At 38.9% G+C, this 19,218-nt stretch overlaps 1 protein-coding gene across 1 annotated transcript in view; it reads right to left on the bottom strand.

The window, feature by feature from the left end:
• The window catches only part of SMCHD1 (structural maintenance of chromosomes flexible hinge domain containing 1), a 3,546,415-nt gene that overhangs the window by 1,392,635 nt on the left and 2,134,562 nt on the right, over window positions 1-19,218 (bottom strand). Inside the window, exon 27 of the mRNA XM_044065561.1 lies at window positions 5,903-5,991. Within this exon, the coding sequence (XP_043921496.1) occupies window positions 5,903-5,991 (89 nt within the window). The remainder of the gene's footprint in view (window positions 1-5,902; window positions 5,992-19,218) is intronic.

Below are 19,218 nucleotides of genomic sequence, written 5' to 3'. Positions count from 1 at the left end.
AGGTAACTTATGGTGATTGCCCTTGGCTAGGTGCAGAAAAAGAGGGAACCAGTGCTGTCAGGATCAAAAAGGAGTTCCAGCAAGATTTTGGGGAAGTCTTGTTCTAGCTTGAGCAACACCCTCACTATGACAGGAAGGGGAAGGAAGGTGCAGAGAAACATCCCCTTCCAAGAAAAAGACAAGGTATCCACCTTCCATGCCAGGGGACTCACGACACTGGTGCAAAAAATAGGAAGTTGTCTGTTCAGAGGTTAGGCAAAAAGATCTACTTGAGGAGTACCCCACTGGTGGACAATGTCCACAATCACATCTTTGTAAAGCATCCACTTGTGAGCTTGGGTCATGGACCTGCTCAGACAGTCTGCTACAATGTTTTGTTCTGAAGAACAGAAACAGCCTAAACTGATGTTGAACAGCCAAATCCCAAACCTGAAGAGGAAGCCTGCACAGAAGGTAGGACTATGTTCCCCTTTGCTTGTTGTACCATATCACTGTGGTATTGTCTGTGAAGACTCTGAAACGCTCCGGAAGAAAAAGTGTATCAAAAGCCCAAAGAGCAAGGAGAGCTCCAATCTTCTTGATGCTGATAAGGTCTGCCCTCTGTTGAATGGGCCAAAGACCTTGAAACTTAAGACGGCTGAAAGAATCACTCCACCCCATGTTAAAAGCATCCAAAAGAAGTTCCTGAAAGGGGACTGGAGGTTGAAAAAGAAGCCCTGGGTTGCGAGGCAGCTGATGAAGCAACCACTGAAGCTCTAGTTTCAGGCCTGGAAAAAGAGGTACTAGAAAGTGTAAAGGATGACAGTGTTGGAGCCATACTGACTTCAGGAACCACTGTAGCTTCCTCATATGGAGTCTGGCTAGAGGTAGCATAGGAATGATGGAAACCATGAATCCCAGAGCCCTTAGAAATTCCCTGGCTGTAACTGAGACCTGAAGAAAAAGGCAATGAAAAAAGGCAATTAGAACATGAGCTTTGGGAGGTGGCAGGGACGACAGCATGGGAATGATCTGGGGCCTGCAAACAAGGAAAACATGATCCTGAAAAGGAGTCAGGAAGGATTTTTGGAAATTTACTGAAAACCATAAACGTTGCAAGAGGAAAACGACATAGAGAAGGTGCTGAGACAAGGCCTTGAGGAGGAAGTCTGAATGAGCAGATCGTCCAAGTAAAAAAAAAGATTTGTATCCCCTTCATCCTACAAAAGGCAATCACAGGAGTGAGACATTTGGTGAAAATTCTTGGGGCAGTAGAGGCGCCAATGGGCAAAGCAGAGAACTGAAAATGCAGGGAAGAAACAGGGAAATGTCAACATTTCTTGAAACAGGGATAAACAGGATCTGAAGATAAGCATCTTTGAGATCCAGAGAGAACAGGAAAGCCTGAAGAACAGGAGGAAGCAGAGTCTGAAGGGACAGAATTCAAAAGGAAGGGATCTACAGAAAGGTGTTGAGCTGAAAAAGATACAGAACGGGCCTCCAGGTGCTTCTTTCCTTGGAGCCAAATACATTCTGGAATAAAACCCCTTCCCCCTTTTGAGGAGTTGAAACTGCTTGGATGGTGCCTTGAGACAAAAGGTTCTGAAGAACATCCAGAAAGAAAGGTAGCTGTTCCTGAGAAGGTTGGGGAATGCCCAGAAATGGAGGAAGGGATTTCCGCACCATGAATTATCCCTGACGGATGATTGACAGAACCCAAGAATCCTGAGCGATCCTTAACCAGTTGGGAAGAGACAGGGAAAGGCAAAGAGATAACGGAACCTGACTCAGGAAGGAGGAAGCAGATAGACAGAACCTGGCTTGTCTGGAAAAGGAAGATTCTGAGTAGTAGGAGTCTGAGTAGACTTAGCAGAAGGAGCCTGTCTAGAACCCTTTTTTAACTTTGGGAGGAGGGCAAACCTGTCTATGTACAAAGGCAAGCTTAGAGGAATAAATTCCTCTGAAATTTAGGAATATTCGAAACAAAAATATGTTTCAGTTCCTGCAAGGCCTTGCCCTTTTCCTGCAGGTACTTAAAAAGCTCAGCAGCTGCAGAACCGAAGAGATTTTTATTATCAAGGGGAGCATCCAGCAATTTAGCCTTACCATCATCAGGCAAAGGCTACAACCATAGCAAAGAGTAATGCCTCAACACAGAAACAAAGCAACAGCTCTAGAAGCATCAGCAGCATTCTAACTATAGTTAATGAAAAAGCAAGCCACTTAGAACAGCCCAACAAAGAGAGGGCAGAAACTTTCCATACAAAACATATACAATCTGAAAGGCCTAAGAAAGAACAGCGAAGACATACATGGTCATATGGGTCTGATAATTAATAGGTCAAAAGGCCAGGGTAGAGGCAGTATACATCTTCTTGTCCAGAAGTTCCATGACCCTACTGTTATTGTCAGAAGGTAGGAATTTAGTAGAAAGCAAGAGCTTGGAAGGTTTGTCAGAAGAGACAGACACAACAGAGGGGTCAGCAAAGGGACATCTGCAGAGAAACTTAACAGTCATCAGACACCTTATAAAACCTGTCAGGCATTTTAGGGGCTGGAAGCTGGAAATAAGGAGTCTGAGAAGCTGCTGAGAAAGTGTCTACCAGGGCAGCTAGGACTGGAGGAACAGCAGAGGGGTAAGGGGACTCCATCTGGAGGAGTTCATACCTCTTCCTAATGTCAGAAACCTGAGAACAATCCCATTTAAAGAATTCCATCTTTTGATAGTATCCCCAAACGAGAGCTGCCCAAATGGAGAATCTGGGCTAATAAAATCCTCCTCCTCAGAACCACAGTTCAATGAAGAAGGATTCTGAGAGCCAAGGACTCTTCATCCAAAGTCCAATTCCTCATCAGAAGAGTCCTGCTCCACAGGCCTCTTAAATGGAGCAGATGACCAGGGGTGGGCAGGAAAAGTGACTCCCTGGGGAGGTTTCAAGGCTATGAGAGCATTAAACAACCCCTATGTAAAATCCTGTCATTCATATTGGCTGAAACACCTGATGTTCATAAAGGTCATTTGCATATATCCATGTGCCTCTGTCACAGGAGGCTTGGGAGGTCACTCATTGGAAGTTCTAGCTTGGCTGGAGCTTTTATTTAGTTTTTTCTGATTTGTTTTTCAGTGTGACCTTCTAACTCAATGTTTTAATTGGGGAACTTTGGGAACAGGGGAAATGTTTATTTTTCTGCTACTTCTTTAGAGGGACAGCAGTCATAAAGACCTTACAAGGTTCAGGCACTTGCCCACTCAAACAATCGAGTGGGAACCTCCTCCCAAGCAAGAATCTGTGTGGAATGCCCCTCGGTTCATCAGATATAATCAGCTGAGGTTCCCCCTCAACATCCGCAATAGATGTCTGCAGAGCCTCCAAGGATGTGCAAGATGTCAGATCCATGCTGGCCTCCGAAACGGCCATGGGAGAAGAATATGATGGAACAATCGGATGATCCGCCAGGCTTTCACCAGCCTCGACAGAAATGTCCAGGGCAAGCAGTACAGCAACTGAATCTGACCCAACTTTTTTGGTCTTCTTCTTGGCAGACAGCCAATGCTCTGGACAGGACAATACCGCCATCGCACCTTGTGTCAACAACTTAAGACACTGGTTCTCCAGGTAACTAAACAAGAAGGAGAGACGACTATGAAGGGTCTTGAGGACAAATGCTTGACAAATCTAGCATGTAGTATGGTTATGAGAGGTACTCAGGCAAAAAAGACACTACTTTTGATGGACCTTATGGGGAATCTGTCTCCCACATTGACAATTCTCTTTTTGGATGACACCTAAACTCACAAACAAAAGAAAAATAAGGCAAGAAGGAAACCCGAATGTAGCACTTATCTGAAAATGGCTTGGTAACCAGCATAAACAAAGGAGCGTTCAGACCGGCAGCAAAGTTGTTCTGAAGTATATACATCCAAATGTCATCTTTATGCCCTATTGCCATGAGCGGGGAGCATATTTGTGACGTATGACGTACTTAAAATTCTAAGGCTTTGGTATACTGGCTGGATGTTGGGCTACCCTAGGCAGGGGATCCCTTTTGTAAAGACTACTGTTAACAGTGATATGGAAGGACATCTTTATCCCTCTATACCTCTGGAGTGGTTTAAATGGGTACATGTAAAAGTTTGTGCCTTTGTGTGCTTTACACAGACTTGCATTGGACTGACTGAATGTTAGCTACTTAGTTAGGAGAGTATAATTCAAGTTTCAGGAATATAAATGGAAAAGAAAAAAAAAATAACATAATTAGCACAAAAAGGTAAGCGCTACTGACGTATGAAAATGTCAGTGCTTGTAAATGAATTTCAACCAGTGACTCTTTCTTGGAAATAGACTTTGAAAGAGTAATTTCAAAAAAGGTGGACTTCTGCAAGTCCCAACATGTGCCTTCTCAGTTTGTCAGTATACTGATGAAAGCTGGAAAGGTAAACTGCCAGTACTCCTACAGACAGAAGAGAGTAGTAGTCATCAAACAACATAAACAGACCAAGTGTACTCACAAAGGAAGAGTCTTAGAAATCATCAAAATCATCCGGTGATAGGAAGAGTACAACCACAGGTGAAAACCTTTCTAAGTTAAATCCACGTGAGATAAATAGATTTTGTTTAAGTTTCAGCTTGGCTATTCTAAGTATTTATTTTAAAATGCATTTAGAAGCATAGAGTGAGTGATGAGTGTGAAATGCTAGCGTGGGGGGATTTGCCTCGAGTCAGTTAAGTTGTTTTTGTTTTTTTTACACTAATGCCTGACTCTGTTTTGCAGAGGAATAAAGTCCTGACACTAACACCAGATTCTGAGTAGACACAAGCAGCGGAGCAGCTGGGTGGGGGAGGAGAAGGATGGCAGTGAGCAGTCAGTGCCAGATCCCTCATAGTAGTGGGCTGTCCTGATCAGCTGATAATGGCAGTCCATTTGGGCACATGCAAAGGGAAGGTGTAACACACCCTTCACAGTAAAACGAGTGCTCATATCAGCAACCTAGAGACAGAACGAGGCACCATTAGAATTTCCCTCAGCTGCATTATAAGATGAAGATAAGTACATAAACAACCTCAGTGGCTGTCTGGAAAGCGGCTCCTCCTGTCTGCTCTTGCCACCATTTTGGGGATACCAATGACTGATGGAAGCAACTCACTGTTGGGCAAATACAGAGAAAGATAAAACTATAAATGCCTTTGTTTTAACCAATTATCACCTCCTTACTGGTCAAAAGTACTGGTATGAACAAGAAAGAAGCTGTTTGTGCTTTTGATGTCTAACTGGGCAGCCAAAGTATTACCATGGACATGAAGTCAATAAGCTGACATTGGACTAGTTGCAGATCAGCTAAGCCGAAAGCTAAACTTAGGACAGATAACTGTGGGATCAGGGGAAGATTTACCACAACCCTAATGTTAAGAGGTAGTTAGGCAAGTGTGCCACCAAAGTGTAGCTTGCATATGCATACAAATAAACACAAACTTTCTAAACAAAAAAATACTCTGAAACAGATTCCTAAGCTATTTACGAGTTGCACAGTAAAATGACCTAATAAAGGTGCATCACTGGGGAAAATGTGCAATGTTTACAAGACTCTATACAACTGTCTACAAAGCAGATGCAACAGAAGATTGCAGTGAATAAACACAAACTACCCCTACACACACACACACACACACACACACACACGGAAACTAGAATGGTGGAGATTTGAAAAGTGGATTGAACATTCCGCTATGACAAAGTGTTAACCAAAAATATTTCTATATCAGGTCAAAGTATCTCAGTTTTAAAATCTTTACATTCTCCAGAGTGATTTTAAACACTTAATGCATCTAATATTTATATTGTTTCTAACAATCTGCTAGAAAATATATTTAGACTTCAGCATTCCTAAAATGTTTTCCTGATTTACACTAGAACAAGTACCTACCAATTTCTCCATCCATTTCTTCTCCCATCTGAACTGTATTTGACCCTTTAATTGTGCACTTAAGTAGCTTAGGTTCACCAGCATGTGGTCTACAAGAAATTAAAAAAGTAAAAATTAAAATGTCAATGTAAACAACGCAAAGAATTACAATGAAGTGTTCAGCACTTAAGCAGCTTAGGTTCACTGACGCAGGGTCTACAAATAATAATGCAAAATTAATAGCCAATGTGAACATCATAAATAATTACAACAAAGGACCAGACATGTCAAAAAAGCAACTCGTGTCAAACTTATTTTAAGTTAAACTAGGGTATTTTGGTAATTGCATTACGCTCTAGCATATACTGCGCAAAATCACTCATTCAGGTTATTTGCTTCAATTAATTTTTGAAAGGAAGAGCACAAGCAGAAGTTACAATTTCTCTTGTATAGTCTGTCACAACAGGAAATATTGTCACCCTAGCTAACTGGAATGTTGTAAATAATTATGCCATTTGTGAATATTAATATGATTTATATAGAAGTGAGACAGAAGGAGATACTGCCAGCACAGCTGTCTGGAATTGTGTAAATGGTTGTGTCTCATTTGTGAAAATCAACATGATTCATATGCATGTGTTACAAATGTATTAGAACTGTACATTGTCTGTACAGAAGTGTTTGTAAAGGGTTTGTACAGTACTGAGCTTAAAGATGTATCCACAGCATACCCTACTGGAAAGGAACAGAAATGTACAAACTATTGCACCTGTGTAAATGTATATGTTTTACAGTAGAAACTAGAGCACAGAGGGTTAAAGTGGCAAACCTTCAGGAAAACAGTTAAAATTAAACTGTTTTATAAATACATAATAAAAGAGATGTTATCTTTCAGTTGCAGTGCAGCAGCAGATACAATGTCTAGAACTACAAGTTTTTTATATTGTCTTTATATGTGGAGGAATGTAAATTATTTTACGACATCCACCATTTGACAAAATATCTAAGAAAGTCCTTGTTTATGTGCTTTCACAGGGAGATGTTAAATGCTAGTAGTTTCTAACAAGGCGGGGTTTAGCTTGGGTACTAAGGTCAGATGACACAACGTGATATCATGCTGCCAGGTGCACCAGCATTAATATCGGATATTAATTTAAGTCGTCTCTGACAGAGAGACTGTGCATTCTGTATTTGTCTTTGACCTGATAACATCAGCTAGAAGATCCATTCACCACACTTGCCTTGCAAGTAAGATAAACTATCGTACAGTAATTTCTCTTAGATTCAGTTAAGAATATAGTGAAGTATAGCTTAGATGTTTTCTGTATTTATTTGAGACTGTCCTGCAATGTTGTTTTAAATATTTCCTGTGATTCTGAACTCTATCACTGTACATACATATTTAGTATTGTCTTGTTCTTTTATTATTAAATATATTTAAACCTGTCAACTGTGGCTGGTCTGTCTAGAGATATTTAAGCTCTTAGGGTACTTGCATATCTATTTGGCGACACTGTACAGGCCACTCCTAATAGCCTTGCTCTTGGTCAAGCTACCATTTGGATTAATAGCAACCTTACACAGTAAGACTAGACACCCTTTGCTAAGGGCCTTAAAGTAGCTGATAACTAGTGGCTGGTGGCAGTAGAAACAACCTTATAATCTGGGCAGAAGGGGGCATAGCTAGCAAACCTGTGCCAGCCTTTTCCAGGTGTGTGTGTGTGTGTGTGTGTGTGTGTGTGTGTGTGTGTGTGTGTGTGTGTGTGTGTGTGTGCGTGTCTCAGCTACTTGGGCAGGGACATGAAGCACTGGTTGGACATACACGGTGCTACAGGTCTTGGTTTGGCCACTCAGCTGAGATCTCAACCCTAAATCTGTGCCAGTGGGAAGACTAATTGGGGATCTGGAGAAAGAGGGAGAAACCAGCCCCAGACTGACTGTGGTCTCTGTGTGCTCTTAAGGGAAATTGCACTTCACTGTGTATGTGCACTTGCCATCCTTCCAGTGTGTACGTCCCCCACTGCTGCCTGTAGTGAGGACTGAAGCTCCCTGATTACTGGGCCAGTGCTGGGGCGTCACATAGTCTTACAAACTGCACTGGTCAACAAGGAAGTAAAATGAACTTACAGTGGATATAAAAAGTATACGCAACCCTGTTAAAATGTTAGGTTTTTGTGATATAAAAAATGAGACCACAATAAATCATTTCAAAACTTTTCCCAGTTTTAATGTGACCTATAACCTTTACAAATCATTTGCAAGACAAACAAATCTGTTAGGGGAAAAAATATAAAAAATAAAAAACGTACAATAAGCTGGTTGCATAAGTGTGCACACCCTTAAACTAATACTTTGTTGAAGCACCTTTTGATTTAATTACAACATTCAGTCTTCTTAGGTAGGAGTCTATCAGCATGGCACATCTTAACTTGGCAATATTTGCCCACTCTTCCTTGCAAAAGCTCTCCAAATCTGTTAGATTGTGAGGGCATCTTTTGTGCAGGTCACCCCACAGATTTTCTATTGGATTTAGGTCTGTGCTATGGCTAGGCCATTCCAAAACTTTAATTTTCTTCTGGTGAAGCCATTCTTTTCTTTATCTGGATGTATGCTTGGGGTCATTGTCATGTTGAAAGGTGAAATTCCTCTTCATCTTCAGCTTTCTAGCAGACACCTGAAGGTTTTGGGCCAAAAGTGACTGGTATTTGGAACAATTCATAATTCCCTCCACCTTGACTAAAGCCCCAGTTCCAGCTGAAAAAAAGCAACCCCAAAGCATGATATTGCCACCATCATGCTTCATCGTGGGGATGGTGTTCTTTTGGTGATGCAAAGTTTTGTTTTTGCACCAAACGTACCTTTTGGAATTGTGGCCAAAACGTTCAACCTTGGTCTCATCAGACCATAACACATTTTCCCACATTAGGAGGCTTGATGTATTGTTTTGCAAATGTTAGCTAGGCCTGGATGCTTTTCTGTGTAAGAAAAGGCTTCTGTCTTACAACCCTACCCCATAGCCCAGACATATGGCGAATACGGGAGATTGTTGCCACATGTACTACACAACCAGTACTTGCCAGAAATTCCTGCAGCTCCTTCAGTGTTGCTGTAGGTCTCTTGGCAGTCTCCCTGACCAGTTTTCGTCTTGTCTTTTTATCAATTTTGGAGGGACGTCCAGTTCTTTGCAACGTCACTGCTGTCTCAATTTATCCACTTTTTGATGACTGTCTTCACTGTGTTCCATGGTATATCAAATGCTTTGGAATTATTTTGTAACCTTCTCCTGGCTGATGCCTTTCAACAATGAGATCCCTTTGATGCTCTCTGCGAACCATGGCTTTTGCAGTACCAGGCAACTGAGTAAATGTCAGGAAAATCCTACTAGGACAGCTGAACTCTCTCTAAATGATGGCAGGTGTGTACCCAAGATGACTGAATGTTGTAATTAAATCAAAAGGTGCTTCAACAAAGTATTAGTTTAAGGGTGCGCACACTTATGCAACTAGCTTATTGTACGTTTTTTATTTTTTATACCCCCCCCCCCCAACAGATTTGTTTTTAATTGAATTGTACAGGTTATATGTCACATTAAAGGTGGGACAAGTTTTGAAATGATTTACTGTGGTCTCATTTTTTATATCACAAAAACCTGGTATTTTAGCAGGGGTGTGTACACTTTTTATATCCACTGTAGTTAACATTTTTATAACACCAAACAATGTAAATTCTGAAAAGAGTACAAGTCTGCCCTAAAATTTACATCAAAGTTTTATGGTAAGTAGTAGCATGCATTAGGGCTTTAGTGACACAGGCCATCAGAATAATGCAATGCAATGTAATGAGAAGGACAAAGAAGGGAAAAAATAATGTGGATGTGGATGAAGGTAAGGCATTGCATACAGCCTACCTCTATCTGGCCAAGGCATTTGATACCATTCCTCACTCAGAATTATTGATGAACTCATCAAACTAGGCATCAACCCCTACATCACTAGATGGGTTGCAAACTGGCTCACAGATAGAACACAGTGTGAATGTAGTAGACTCTAAGTCAGATTGCCAACCAGTCATGAGTGGAGTCCCACAGGGATCAAGTCCTGGGTCCTCTCTTGTTCTGCATCTACTTCTCAGAAGTCCAAGCCAACACAAAGGGACTCTGGCTGACAAGTTCGTAGATGACTGCAAGCTGGGAGCTATTATTAATGCCCCAGGTGATGCAGGCATTCTACAGAAAGGACTCACTGAGACCAATGACTGGTGTCGAAACCATGGCCTTAAGCTTAATGCTAAAAAATGTGTCATCGTCCCTTTTGGTAAAAACTCAGTTCCCACTAATTACCACATTGATGGGAGCCCACTGAACACTGAAGGTGTTATAAGAGATCTGGGGATGCAGGTTGAGAGCAACCTCTCCTTCGACCACCACATTGCCACTGTGGTTAAAGTCCTGCTATGTGGCACATCTCATTACCAAGGGTATTGCATCCAGGAAGAAAGAGGCCATCATCTCTCTTTACCCTTCCCTCAATAAACCAATCATTGAGTATAATGCTCTATTTGGCATGTACCTCACTAGACACCTGCAACAGCTAGAGAGGCCACAGATGTACCTCACAAAGAGGATCCTAGGCATTAAACACATGTCCTACACAGACAGACTCAAAAGACTCCAGCTATTCTCTGTCTCATATCACCTACTTAGAGGCAATCTTTGCCTGACTTACAAAGCCATGTCTGACCCAGCTCTGTTAGAAATGCTACATCTAAAGAAATCCCAATCCCTCTGCACCACACGTTCCAGAGATCTCAACCTCATTACCACAATCAACAGAACATGCTGGAGGGACAGGTTCCTCACCCAGAGACTGCCCATGCACTGGAACAGACTTCCCATATATGTCAAGCAGAGCACCTCGCTGTCCCTCCAAGAGAAATCTTGATGAGTGGGGGGGGTAACAGAAAGTTTACCCCACGGATAACTCCAGTGGCTCTACTTGTAGCGGCACTGGGAACTAACGTCAGGTGGCACAATGCCAAGGCACTTCTATGGGCTAGGCATGTAAAGGATCCAGGGCCATTAGCTTAGTACACACCTATGAACCTATGAAGAAAACATCACTGTGTGGAACTGCTATGATTAACTAAAGTTCAGGCACCTAATAAAAACCATACTGTGAATATCCAACCTAATAACAGGTGGTAGAAATACGTTCTTTAAAACTTTCCAAAGTATAAATCCACAAATGAAAGTAGAGAAGCACAAGCTGGTTCAAGCTGAATTCTCTTTATACAAAATACACAAACAAGAAATCCAAATAGTAGCTTAAAAAACAGAATAAAGTGTAGAAATTCTTCATTCTATTTATATACCGGTTTTAAAAGCATGGGAGTAGTTTACTTCGGCAGCTGTGTCGTAAAAGGCAATTAGCATGTTTACTTGCTAAATACTCCTTCCCCATACACCTGTGTGATATTCAACCCAGTGCTGCCCTACTTCAAAGCCCTGTGATTCCAAGATATGCTAAACTAAACTAAAAGTGAAATTAACAATTACACATTAATTGCTAAAACTTCCTGAAAGCATTTCACAGTAGTAAGAAAATGAAAAAGTTAACACGAGTCTTCAAAATTCCTTAAAAATCTTTTCTACCAACATTCTAAAACATTTTTAACATAGATCACTTTTGTCTATCAAAAGTTCTTCAGGTTTATGTGTCAAGTAGGAACAGCAACCAAAAATTAAAAGTTAAATAAGTGGTGTCATTTATACAAATGTAAGATTGCCTAGTTCATATGTGATAATTTAATAAAGATGTTTATTGAAATAAAAAGTTAAATAATACACAATACTATATTTTGTTGGGTGAAAAACAATACATATTATTCAAGAAAATGTAGTACAAAAAAAAATCCTAAATAAAAAAAAACTACCAAAATCTTCAGGGAAAAAAAAAAAAATATATATATATAGATATATATATATATATACATATTCACTTTATATCTTCGAAATACTGAAATATTGAAATTCAGTATTTTGAAGCTATGAAGTTGAATTTTTGAAACCACAAAAGCTCAACCGCAAAATTCAAAATCTCGCACACCGGAGATTTTGAATTTTGCCCTTCTACTGCACACACACACACACACACAAACACCATCCTCCCTTACACAAACACAAGCTCTCTACTACATAAAAGCAGGAGTCAAGCCCCCCTGCACCCCCCACTTAAATATTCTCACTCCGAGGTCACACTACACACAAACACACATAAAGCACCATCACACAAGCTACATTCTCCTCGCACGCACACACATCACAGCAACAAAACACACTTTCACACAACACAGCCCCCTACTCAAAACCTTTAACATACATACACACACACACACACTTACCTGAATACATAACCACAGCGAAACCTCAGAAGTGCGAAATTCAAAACCACCGGTATTCGCGGTTTTGGATTTTGTTCTTCTGAGCTTTTGCTGTTCTCAAGATTCCACTCTATGGGCTCGAAATACTGAATTACGATATTTCAGTATTTCAAGCTTCTAAGATATATATATATATATATATATATATATATATATATATATGTCTTCTCAAATAATAAATCTATTAAAAATTTTTAAACTAAAATACACTCAAAAATTTTTCAAAGATATTATACAAATACTCTCTAATTTATCAAAAATAAATAAAAAACACTGAAATTTATAAAAAAAATCAATTTTTTTCTATTTTACTTTAAATTTTTTAATACCTTTATCATTTGAGATGAACAGACGTGTGTGTGTGTGTGTGTATATATATATATATATATATGTATATATATAAAGAGAGAGAGTACTGTAGTTTATTTAGAATATTTTTGTACATTTTCTTAAATAATATGCAGTTTTTAGCCCAACACAACGGAGTATTATGTATTGTTATTTAACTTTTATTTTTTCTGAATGTTGATAGAAAAGATTTCTAAAGAATTTTGAAGACTCGTATTAACTTTTTTCTTTTCTGATACTGCAATGAAATGTTTTCAGGAAGTTTTAGCAATTAATGTGCAATTTTTAGTTTAACTTTTAGTTTAATGTTTAATTTAACATATCTTGGAATCACAGAGCTTGAAGTAGGGCAGCACTGTGTCGAATATCATACAGGTGTATGGGAGAAGGGGTATTTAGCAAGTACACATGCTGTCTTTCACAACACAGCTACTATAGTAAACCACTCTCACAGCTTTTAAGTAGCTATATAAATGGAATGGTGAGTTTCTATACTTTATTCTGTTTTTTTCAACTACTATTTGGATTGCTTGTCTGTCTGTTTTTAATAAAGAAGATTTGACTATAACCAACTTATGCTTCTCTGCTTTCATTATTGGACTTCTACTTCAGAAAGTTTGTGAGACTTCGAGGTACCCCACAGACACTGTTACAAAGAAGGGAAAAACTACAAACAATATAACACACGCTCAGTGCACTATATAAAATCAATGTTTGGATTTGTGTGCCCAGCTCTATATTTGAAGGAGGAAATTGCTTGAACTCCAAAGATAGACAACTACTTTATTGATAATGGGGAGGGGATAAAAGAATGTTGTGAATCTAATTCTATATACCACAGCACAACAAGAAAGTTTAATGTCATTATACTACAGTAATTATGGATAATGCAGAAATAAAGGAAACCCCATTAGCTTAATGTACTATACAAAACGCCTGTTTGGTATTATAAAAACAGATGGAGGAGTTACATCACTTATTTTCTATACATAATCAAAGATGCAAGTAAAACAAAAACAAAATCCTGCTGTAGGCAAACGGTAATGGCTCTTAAAACACAAATGTTTATAAAGCTTAAAAGTTCTTCATAAAACTATCACCAGTATTGCAAGTCACTGTCGGTTTCATACCAAAGTGAAACAACTAAAAAAAATTACGTTTGTTAAAAATCAAGCATCAGTAACTCATCTGTACATGCTATGCTCATACAATTAATGACAGTTTACCTGCCATAATATCACATCCCATATGATGCCATGCATTTTTGTAACTTGACTGGTTTCACAAACAACGAAAAATACAGAAAGTGTGCACAGTTTCAATTAAGAATGTATTTAAGAAGCATAAGGAATAATTGACTGTGAATCCAAGGTCAGATACCTCTTAACAACATGATGTGATCTTTCTTTCTCATGATGACAGGTACATTTTTAAACATTGAAAGGCTTTATTTGAAATATTTATAAAAGTAGTGAAAACTTGCATACTTTCAAGCACAGTCATAAAACAAATATTTCATTAATGGTGCAATTAAATTATCCATGGCAGTTCTGTATTTCATGATGATGATGACTCCTAGAGGCAGACAGCTTCCTTTACAACTTTGGATCTTGGAAAACTTAAAGTGTCAAAACCATGAGTTCTTTTGTAACAGAGTGAATGAGATTACAGCTTCCTAAACACCTTAGTCTGCTCAACAACAGTTCTGTTTAGCAAGAAACAGTACAAGTACAGTTACGTCTGCTGTTCAGGATATTTTAAGTACATTTACTGTTTAAAACATGTACTTCCCACTGAAAAAAAAACTCTTCCTAATGCCCATCCCTTTGCTCTCCATGTGCAACTGTGCATCAACAGTGACCATGATGCTGCACAGTGCATATACTATTGGTATTCCACCACTGAACTGAATTTTGATCTGGTTCTGAGCCTTCATTAAGTCCAAACAATCTTACTTTATTATACTGCTAAGGATCAGATAAACCCATGTACTATTTTCTGTTTCTTTCTTAGCTATGTTTTAAGACACCAAAGAGCTCTAGTCAATTGAACCTCAACAATTCAATGCAATATGTAACCCCAAGGCTGCAGCAAGAGCGATAAAAATGTATCGCCTCTCACCTCTTCAGTGCACCCCTTATTAATTAAAGTGGAAATGATCACTGGGAAGACTCATTCTTAGTGGAAATGCAGGGGAAAAAGATACAAAACATACTACAAAACATTTATATAACAAGTGCTTTATGAATAACGCTTGCATGGGCTGACAACAAAACATGGGCAGCTCAAAAAAACTGTAATCTCTGTGGTGCTATGAGAGTCATTTGCATCGAACAGATCTGCAAGAAGAAACGGTTAAAAAAACAATCCCATGTGTGAGGCTGTGCCCTCACATTTCTGCATTTCTAAATATAGTAAATTCTGAGATAGCTCAACCTTTGCACTAAAGGGAAAACTTTCCTACCATCTAAAATTCATGACCTTGACAGCGATAAGCAAAAACAGAAATCAGCTTTAAGGAAATAAAAAAGACCACATCCCACTCTGAACAATCATCAATGGAACCCATGTGTTATCTTTTTCTGCTTTAGTACTCCTCCCTCCTTCTGCAACTGGCTTAACCTAACTGCTTCCCTTTTCTTTTTACTTTTCCTTCTGTGACATCTGCTACCTGTCACAGGTCTACTGTAGTCAGTAGATGGACTAAATTGTTGAAACAGACCTGGTGCTGGTGTTACTTGGGTTGTTCAAGTTAATTGACAAACTAAATTGTCGAATATGTGGTCTCAACCATTTCAGTTAAAGCAATTTAGTCTGCTGACCAACTGAAATAGAACCCTTGTCATACAAACCTAGACACCAAGTCTATGTTGAATCTGTAATCACTATAATTCAAATATTTTTTTCTACTGACAGTCTCTACTTTAATCTCTCTAAGTTTTTCTCTCACTAAGTATGCTTTTGGAGGTTTTCTACCAGGACCTCAGGTGAAACAGGGTCTTACATGACCCAGACAGATCTTTCCTGTAACCAAGTGTGTGTATCTATGGGTCTACTTTGATTAACGGAAAGACCACTTACCCAATTATGTTTTCACCAAGACGACTTTAACGAAACCTGAAAACAACAAAATCACGAAGCACTGAAGTTCTTTCACTGGGAAATGAACCACTTGGCCACCAGGGTGAACTCTGCCCTTTTACCCAGTGTAGTGCGATCTCGGAGTTGGTACATTTAGTTGGAGGGGGAGTGTGGAGGGTGAAGCCCCCCCACCACTTGGGTAGGTTTAATTTGTCTCCATTTTTTTTGTTTTACCCTGGTGGCCAAGAGGTTAATTTCCTGGTGAAAGAACTTTGGTGCTTCATGGTTTTGTTGTCTTCAGGTTTCGTTGAAGCCGTCTTAGTGAAAACAGATTTGGGTAAGTTGTCTTTCGGTTAATCAAAGTAGACGCATATATGTGTGTGTGTGTGTGTGTATATATACATTTTATTCTTATTATTATTTTATTCTTATTTCTAAATGAAATGTATATTGGTAATGGTCTTTGTTGTAGGGGAAAATAACTGATTAATAAAAGGAAGTTTCCAAAGATGACCTGCTTATCTAAGAAGGTTAATTAAAAACTACATATAACATTTATATAGTTTAAATAAAGCATAGCATGTACATATAGGAAGACAAATTCAAATGACCTTTTTGAGACAAGCAAATAACTGGAAAGCAAAGAAAAATTCTTCTCTCTAACAGTGTGAGATATGAGACAAAATTTCCAAGCAGTCACATAAGACATCGCTCCTATGATAAAAGATACTGAGTCTGTGGCTGCAAAGCTTGTGAATACTTCAACTAGCTTTCAAAAATATGTGCAACAGTGTACATCTTACATAGTAAACTAATGTGACTGTATTTCCCAAACTTTATCTGCACTCTCTCTCCAATTGTTTCAAAGAACTAAAGCCCATCAAGCTCTTCGCAATGTGCATCTTCCTGCATATCATAAAATCAATGAAAATTTGACAGCGCTAACAAGAAACATACAGATATCTACTTGCCTGTCTCACATGGAACTCCAGTGCTGAGAAGCTTGGAAACACCACCCACATGTAGGAGGAGGGTGGGAAAGCATTCTTGATTCATCAAGGAGAGGCCTTAATACGCAAGATATAACAGAAACATACATTATCATTTGATCCACAAGATGATCCTTCTTTAGGTTCTAGAGCTGGACTCTATCCCCAAACAATAACCATCAGAGTGGAAGGAGATAGAGGACTGTCCAAAGACCACATTCAAAAGGATGAGTCCTGATGTTATGTAGCATCACCCAAATCCTTGGAGTTGTGGCGGAGACAAATACCATCAAGTTGTTGTCTCTTTCGGCTTTTCCCAGTTAGGGGTCGCCACAGCGGAACTCCGGTCTGCTAATGATTGGCAGTAGATTTGTACATGCTGAGTTGCCAGCCCTGACGCACAACCTTCAATGAAGGCACGCCCATTCACACGTCACCACACAGAAGACGCTCTAGCTGAGAATCGAATGGGACAACGTCCTACTGTGAGGCGACAACGCTACTGCAGCACCACCACCGCAGCTATAGACAAATACCACCAAGTGACAGTGTGAAATAAAGACAAAATGGCTACAGTAAAACTGTAACTGAGACTATCTTTAAGCAAGCACAGAAGGAAGTCCCTCCCTCACTGAAGTGTACACTAACTTTAGCATTCACCAATAAGCAGTAAACTACCTGATGGCAGACAGCAATGCAATCTGAAATCCATTTGAATAGTGTCTGTTTACAGCTAACAGCCTTTCACTGCAGCAACACAGGTAGGGAATGCATTCAAAAAGCGACCTGGTCAATGTAAATTTGAATATTTTTGGCCCAATCTGCTTGAAGTGGTTAAAGATACAAAAAGATGATAATTTTTCCTAAGACCTTTAGTTTCATGCATATAAAATTGTGCAAGTCCAAACAATTTAATTTATTTCATTTAATTGAAAAATATGACCCTTTAGTTCCAGCTCAGTGCACAGTATACAAATCACCCTGGTGGAACAGGAAATTAGATAAACTTAGCAAAAGAACTGTTTCTCTAGAATAAATTCAGACTGTACTCAAATAAGAGCAATAGGATTAAGTATAAGTATGGTAGAATTAGATTCTGGAGAAAGTTGTGACAGCAGTCTAGACATAATAATGCACTGGATTTGGTTAGATTTATTCCAGACAATAACAAAGCTTTCTATATGCGTTTGAATTTGTACAGAGATAGGAAGACTAGTTATAATATTGTGTAGAACAATTTAACTATCACAAGTAGGAAGCTGAATCATTTTTGAACGATGTAATTATCTCTAAAGGGGATAAAACTGTAGTAATGACATGATTTCATTTAATTTAGATGAACACTGTCCTAACTTGTTTGTTGATATCGTCAGTGACTTGAGAAAAAATAATTCTACCTCTCCTGCTTGTCCAGATGGGATTCATGGATTTTTTCTTAAGTCCCTTATAGAAGGTCTTATGCCTTGTTTGATTCAGTTTTTCCAAAGAAAATTAGAAATAGGCAATGTGCCTAGGTTACAGAAGGAATTCATAGTTATTCCTATTCCTAAAGGAAAAGTTTCAGTTACTGAGAATTATAGACCTATCAAGTCTGACGTGTATACAGGGGAAATGTTTTGAGCAGGTTATTTTTAAGTATATATTGCATGTTCATATACTGATATTACACAGCACAGTTTTACCCATGGGAGATCTTGTAGGATCAATTATCTTTTTAGCAACATTTACAGGAAGCATTAGATAGTGGGTTATTTATGGATGTAATAAAACTGGGCATGGCAAAGGCATCTGATGCTATCCCTCATGACAAAATGGTGAATGATTAAGTAACATGGTGGTTTAAGAACTGGTTGTGTTTTAGATCTAGTAAGGTAAAGTTACGGGATATCTTTTTCAAACCCAATTTTTTTTTCTGGAGTACCTTAGGGCTCTGTCCTAGGGCAAGTGTTATTTAGATTTTACTGCTTCTTTTCCATTATCAAAGGAGTTATGGGTCAGCAAATATGCTGATAACCGCAAGTTATGGTCAGTGATTACAATTAAAGATCAGAATATTGTACAAGGTTGCAGGGATGAACTTTAAGTGGGTAACTATTAACAACATGGAGTTTAATATTATTCACTTTGGTAAGAATAACCTACCGTATCCTTATGCTATGAATAACAGTGTGTTGAATGCTGTGAATAACATTAAGTATATGGTAATTATGGTAGATGGCGACAAAGTTTGACTTGTATCTGATGGATATTGTTAAAAGCTGTTATTTGGAAATTACAAGTATTTTCAGAACTATTATGTACAGGGATAGAGAGGTACTGGTTCCAGTTTATAAAGTTACTGTGAAAACTGTAATAGAATATGTTGGGAATGTATGCATGTTTAATTAACACAGACTGACAGAATGGAAAGGATACAGAGATACTTTACTCGGCAGATAAAGGGATTGTGAGGAAAGTGATATAATTCTAGGCTTAGGGAAA

Source organism: Protopterus annectens, chromosome 3.part0 (genome assembly GCF_019279795.1).
Source record: "Protopterus annectens isolate FY-2018-M chromosome 3.part0, PAN1.0, whole genome shotgun sequence".
NCBI lineage: Eukaryota > Metazoa > Chordata > Ceratodontiformes > Protopteridae > Protopterus > Protopterus annectens.
Note: the sequence above shows the minus strand (reverse complement) of the source record. Positions and strands in the feature narration are given on the sequence as shown.